We start from the raw sequence: 6,000 nt of genomic DNA, 5'->3' as shown, positions 1-6,000 counted from the left end.
AGACCTAAATGCACAACTAAGATAATATAGATGAAAGTACTGGTAAAAAATGTAAACCAGTAATAATTGTCTCAGAATATAACAATACCAAATGTAGTGTTGATGCCTTAGACAAACTTTGTGATAGTTACAATTGCTCAAGAAATACTTGAAGATGGCCAACGATTATTTTTTATACTATTTTAAATGTAGCAGGGATTAATTCACAAGTAATATATTGTTTTAACAAACCAATTGAAACTACTTTGAGAAGACAATATTTGAGAGAACTGGCAAATGCATTATTGCATCCTCATTTACAGGCAAATGCTGTAATGACAAATATACCATGAAATCCAGGTTCAATTTAAGATATGAAGACGCAGTTCAACCTGCCCTTCCAAGAAATAATATACCTGGAAGATGCAGTTATTGTGACTGGAAAAAGAACTGAAAAACAAAATAAGCTTGTTTCATATACAATAAATACATGTATTTGGAACACAATATAGATATTTGTCGATCTTGACATGAACATGTCCAATAGGAGTATTGGCATTTTTCTTAATTGTATACATAACTATTATCTTATAGACATTTTGATATAAAAATTAGATTTTAATTTCCATCACATTGACATTTTTTAGGGTTAAAATTTTGAAGTTCTGCATTAGGAGTAATTCCAGTTTTAGTTTTTGTGATTAAAATTACTGTATGTTTCTTGTATTGTGTGTATACTTAAAAGGCCCACTAATGAAAAGTTATCATATTTTTTCCGAAAACAAAGTTCAATAAATACCATTCTCTTAAATCAACACAACTATGCATGTCCTGAAAATAAATGTGACTACTGGAAGTTTAAGATAATATTGCAGAATCCCTTTTGTCAGTGTAATAATTACGTTCAGTGGGATGGTTATATTTTTTCAATGTTCAAAACATCAATTCTAAAAAATATCTCAGGTAAAGACAATATATACTTTTCATTTTTATTCAAAAGTATGAAATATAGTTTCAGCTTACTACTACTACTACTAAAAAAATTGGAACAACTTTTCACCTGGGCAACCTCTTGAATCTTATTTTGGGGTATCCTATGAAAGGGATTATGCAAAAAAAATCTCATGGGAATATCTTTCTGAACAAAGAGCTTTTCACCCTGTCTATTAAATGTGAAAGTAAAATATAAAACCATGAAACATACAAAAGAAACTAACTTAAAAACATTCTTATTCAAATTTTATTTCATAAACAATAGTAAAAATTGTAAATGTTGTATGTGGTATTACTACTTCTTTAAAGAGTAGTAATCCCACTTAAATTTAGTAAAAGTATTTACAATAAGTTTTAGTGGTTGGAAGAATGTTTTATTTAAGAAAAAAAGATGTGCAACATTTTATTTAAAAAGATGTTAACAATGTTAGTTTTTCATTCAATTGTAATTGAGTCTTAATAAGCTGTGATAAAGTAATGACCATCAGGAGATCTTTAACATTACTGTTAAACATTTCTGAGAACTGTTCATTGTTCATATGTGGTACAGAATTGACTAAATCTAAAAGAGATCTGCCTACAGCATTGTTTGGTGCTATTCTGTTAGCCAATACATCTTCCACATACTGAAGAACCTGTTCTAGCAGCACACTCATTTTGCTTCCAGCTTCTGATACTTGGTTTAAGTCAAGCATGGGATTGACATTTCTTGATCTGGAAGATCCTGCTACCATTGTTTTTTGGCATAATTGAAGAGCAAATACTTCGGGATCATAACAAACTACATCAACAGGTATTGATGTGAACATACAACCTTGTTTACCATTTGGTACTCCCAAAGGAACACATACATATGCTTTGAGACCCATTCTACCATTTTGAAGACTTGTGTCAACGGTGATATGAACAGGGTTATTACATTCCCTTGAATAATACTCATGGATTACCGCACTGTGGTTAGTAACTTCATGGCCTGTAGCCCACCATCCAACAATCGACTCACTTGAATTCACTCTTCGATTTAAATCATAAACATCCATGGCATAAGATAATTCCGCTTCAACCTGATCATCAGTTTCTTTATGAGGCACGCAAAAGCAGTTTGTAACTTCTACGACTCCTTTGTCTGACGTACCTAAAACAAAATTATAAGTTGAGGTTAAGTCCAACATGTTTAGAGAAATAGAGAACTGTATAAACTTCTGATTAATTTTTTCAACTTACCCAATAAGGTACCAATAACTCGATGAGAGTCAGCATTTCTCCGTTCGTATGCATCTACAACTTGAAATAAAACCACCGGATGGACTTTTACTTGCAAGTTTAGTGCCATCTTGATGACGAAAGAACTGATTTTGACACTTGCGCACGAGCACGTTTATTTATATGTCAAATTGTCAAACTTCAGGTTGGGAAACAATTTCAACACTTAAATCCCTAGAGATTATTTAAATGCCGGATTTTACGTATTTTATTCTCGCATTTATGACTGTATATAAATACTTTTAAAGGATATTTTCTATATAGAATAGTTTTAGAGAAACCAAAGATTTTACTTTTATATATTTTTTATTGCATTAAGGGCAAGATCTTCGTAAATTTATTAGAATAATGGAGGAGTTTTGCTGTTGATGGCTTCAACCAAAATGGTTTCGCGGCGAGTCGTTAGAGGTGAATATGCGTTGTTTTGGTATATCTATATCCGCAATGCAGGCGTGCCTGTATATTACGAGTTAAAAGTGAGTGCGGCCGAGATATTTCTGGAAAATACATAGCTCAACAACTAGGTGTGTACTGTTGATTTTTTAAAAATGTCTCCATTCCCCTCCCCCGCCGATTTCAAATCAAACTCGTTTGTTTATTGATGGTACCCTCTATCATCATGTAAAATTAGTAATTAATATGTCTGAATAAACACTTAGAACGTATTTAACTGTAATTTTGCCTGTTTCGTATTAAAGGTGACCTTGATTAAGTATTATATTATTTTCAGTCATGAATGTTCTAATTTTGTAGCTCAAAGATTTAATACTTTTTTGAAATTTCCAACAAAGGGTCATGAACCTATGAATGTATTTACCAATAGGATCAAGATTTTATTTAGAAAAGGTTTGTTCTTGCGCAAATTATTACCCATAGATAATTGAAAATGTCTTTGGTTCTTATGTTTTACTTAACCTCCAAACATTAATCAATGGAAAAAAAATATAGTGTATGTGGGTGAAGTGTTGTAAAATAATAGGAGCAGAATTGTAGAATTAGATTAAACAAAGTAGAATCCTAAGAATACTTATAAGTATACTTGCTTATTCAATGGTTTGAGGATTATATTCAAATAAGTAATTTATGCAAGTAATTTGAGAAGCAAAGAGGAAGAAGCAATGCAACTATTTAGATACAAATAACACACTACAATGTTTTATATGCAGATTATACCTTCACATTAAGGAAAAGGTAGGAATATATAAATATTTCCAACTTTCACTGTATTAGCTATATATTTTGACACAAAATACTTTACATATATAGATAAGCTTCCCAACAATGTTTATAAACTTTATTTGTTATATAATAAGAGAAGAGTCCCTTTTAAATGTACTTTATATACTAACTTGGGATATTCATTATCTTATTTGTACTACAATTTTTTTTTAATGTAAGTTTTGGTTAATTAAGAATCATATAAAGAACTCTTTAAAAAAAGTTATTTTCTTGTCAATCTAGTTATAGCTAAACAGTTGTTTTTTTTGTATTTCTGTTTGTTTAATAGCAACAGGCAGAATAAATTATTAGAATAACTTTCACTTCATTTAGTGCATATTATCCATATTTTTCATAACCTGATTACTTACAGTCTCAATAAACAGTCAATTGTTGCTATATGTTCCATTTTCTGCTTGTTAAGTAAAAGAAAACATGTTTATAATATTTTTATAATGAATAATGATCGCCAATAATAATAATTACTTTTTTCTATATCAATTTTTTTTATATCAAAGTTACCAAGTACTTTAAATTGTTAGCATATTGATCGAGGTTATAACAATATTATATTTTGTCTGTTTGTTTAATAGCAAAACCTTCTGCTATAAATGCGTATATTAGTTTTTGTAGATAAATCACATTTTCACAATAAACTTGTTTTCGTTCTAGTGGAGCAAGAAGGTACAATCTCTGCAGACCTGAAATTTATAACAATGAATTCTGTTTCACTTACTGATTATTGTACAATGATTTTTATCGGGTATTCATATGTAATGTATATGTTTAAAATACTTGCTTTTTCTGTCATCTTGCTGTTAACTTTTTTTCTACCCTTTTATCAGTTGATTTTGATTCATTCAACACATTTGTTTATGCAGTTATAGTTACTTCCCTTCTAATGTTTTTATTGTGGATTCTTGCCATAATTCATCTGATATTTTGCCATTTTTGCTCATTTATTTATTGTTTCATTTAAAAAATGAATAACTATGTAAATAAACATAATGACATGTTAACCATAACTACCACCAGTCTGATATTTCATTCATGTCCATTGAAATGTAATAAAAACTGAAGTGAAATGCTTGATTTTCTAATTTTGGGATGGTATTTTTCTTTACCTGTGTAATTATTAGGTCTGTAATTTGTTTACTCATGTGTAATTTTCGGAAAAACTATATTACCCTGGGAAAAGAGGGAGATTTCTCCCTATATAACGTGGGAGGTCTGAATTTTCTTTCTGGCATTAGAAAAAAACATGGAACTCAGCTTGAAAATGAAATCTTGGATTAAGCATGTGATAACAATGGGCAGTTCATTGTGAACATATCCTCAAAAATTTCATTTTAAAAGTGGATACATTTTTAAAAAACTTGTAACAAACTAATCACAAGTGTCATAGATTAATATTTAGTTCATGTCCACTTACTTTCTTGTCTAATTTTTTTATTGGGCCTTTAATTGATTTATCAACACGTAATTTTTTTTCAACTATGTTTTTCTGGGGCCTGGTAACTCAAAATGTGGAGGACTTGGCTATCACTTGAGACGTATGGATTCACTTGCTAGTGACAGAAAAACATGAAACTATTTTAAAAAATTTCCAGGTCAACTCAGCTTGAATAAAAATGAAACATTAGGTAAAATAAGTGGCAACCACATTTAAAAAAAAAAGAATAAATTTGTAAAATGCAGTAACATTTTAACCATAACTGCCATTGAGTAATAATTAATAACTGGTATAATTAAATAATTGAGTAATAAGTAATAACTCATATATTATTAACAATAAGTGCCATTTGCTAATATTTACTTGTCAGTGTAAACCAATGTGTAAAAAGTGTACCAGTGTGCAATTCTCATATTCTCAAAACAGACAAAGTGCACCAGTGCCCTCTATGTATTTAAAGGATTAATACCTACCGAAATGTAATAAAGACTGTAGTCAAATGCATATTATTTTCATTTTACAAATGGTAATTTTTGGGGAGCTACCTTTTTTCCAAATCAGACTTAACTATGGTTAAGCCAGTTACACCTGTAATTGACTTAACCATATTTAATTTTGTTTTTTCACCATATTTTGCTGGTAGCTCAATATGTGGAATGTTTGGCTATTATTTGGAAGGTACGGATTCAACAATAAATAAATGTTAAAGTTCTCATAGCATGTTAATTATAACTGGTGCTGACTAATATGATCCATGTTCACTGAACGGTATTAAAAACTATAATAAGTGCTTACTTTCATTTTTTAATTTTTAATTTTTTTTGGGATTGTTTTTGTTTAAAAACACTCATGTACTACTGATTCATTAACATGTTATTTTATCTTTTTGATTCTGGAGTCTGATTCTTAGCATCAATCAAATTAAGCTCTGTGGGTGAAACCAGGGTTAAGATATATTGTTAAAGGCTAGCACAGCCCTGTTACCTTTTTCTTAAGTATTCTAAGTCCAATAAATATCAGATTATTCTGCCATATATATTTTTTTATTAGTCCAGTCATTGTAGATATGACCTCTTAAAATTATATGAAACAAG

The 6,000-nt window shown here is 29.7% G+C and overlaps 2 protein-coding genes across 4 annotated transcripts in view; one reads left to right on the top strand and one right to left on the bottom strand.

Moving 5' to 3' along the window:
- Positions 1-1,362: 1,362 nt before the first annotated feature.
- eIF3f1 (eukaryotic translation initiation factor 3 subunit f1) lies at positions 1,363-2,355 on the bottom strand. The gene is made up of 2 exons (XM_072529139.1): positions 2,197-2,355; positions 1,363-2,107 (listed from the first exon to the last, which is right to left on the bottom strand). Exons 1-2 carry the CDS (start codon positions 2,303-2,305, stop codon positions 1,380-1,382), a joined length of 837 nt encoding a protein of 278 aa, XP_072385240.1. The 5' UTR covers positions 2,306-2,355; the 3' UTR covers positions 1,363-1,379.
- A 121-nt stretch (positions 2,356-2,476) lies between these two features.
- Positions 2,477-6,000, top strand: part of LOC140439304 (uncharacterized) — a 39,863-nt gene continuing 36,339 nt past the window's right edge. The window contains exon 1 of one of the 3 annotated variants that reach the window (XM_072529137.1): positions 2,477-2,759. The gene's annotated coding sequence lies outside the window, so the exon portion shown is untranslated. The other 2 variants (XM_072529138.1, XM_072529136.1) reach the window with 2 other exon arrangements.

The sequence above is a fragment of the Diabrotica undecimpunctata genome, chromosome 4, assembly GCF_040954645.1.
Source record: "Diabrotica undecimpunctata isolate CICGRU chromosome 4, icDiaUnde3, whole genome shotgun sequence".
Classification (NCBI taxonomy): Eukaryota; Metazoa; Arthropoda; class Insecta; order Coleoptera; family Chrysomelidae; genus Diabrotica; species Diabrotica undecimpunctata.
The sequence above is the reverse complement of the archived record's forward strand: the minus strand, read 5'-3'. Positions and strand labels throughout refer to the sequence as shown.

What these genes read in the sequence shown, in the direction of transcription:
- eIF3f1 (XM_072529139.1), bottom strand. Translation starts at nt 2,305, where the DNA reads ATGGCACTAAACTTGCAAGTAAAAGTCCATCCGGTGGTTTTATTTCAA. An exon ending in AGTTATTGGTACCTTATTGG is followed by an intron (nt 2,108 to 2,196) that starts GTAAGTTGAAAA and finishes ATTTTGTTTTAG; the next exon opens with GTACGTCAGACAAAGGAGTC.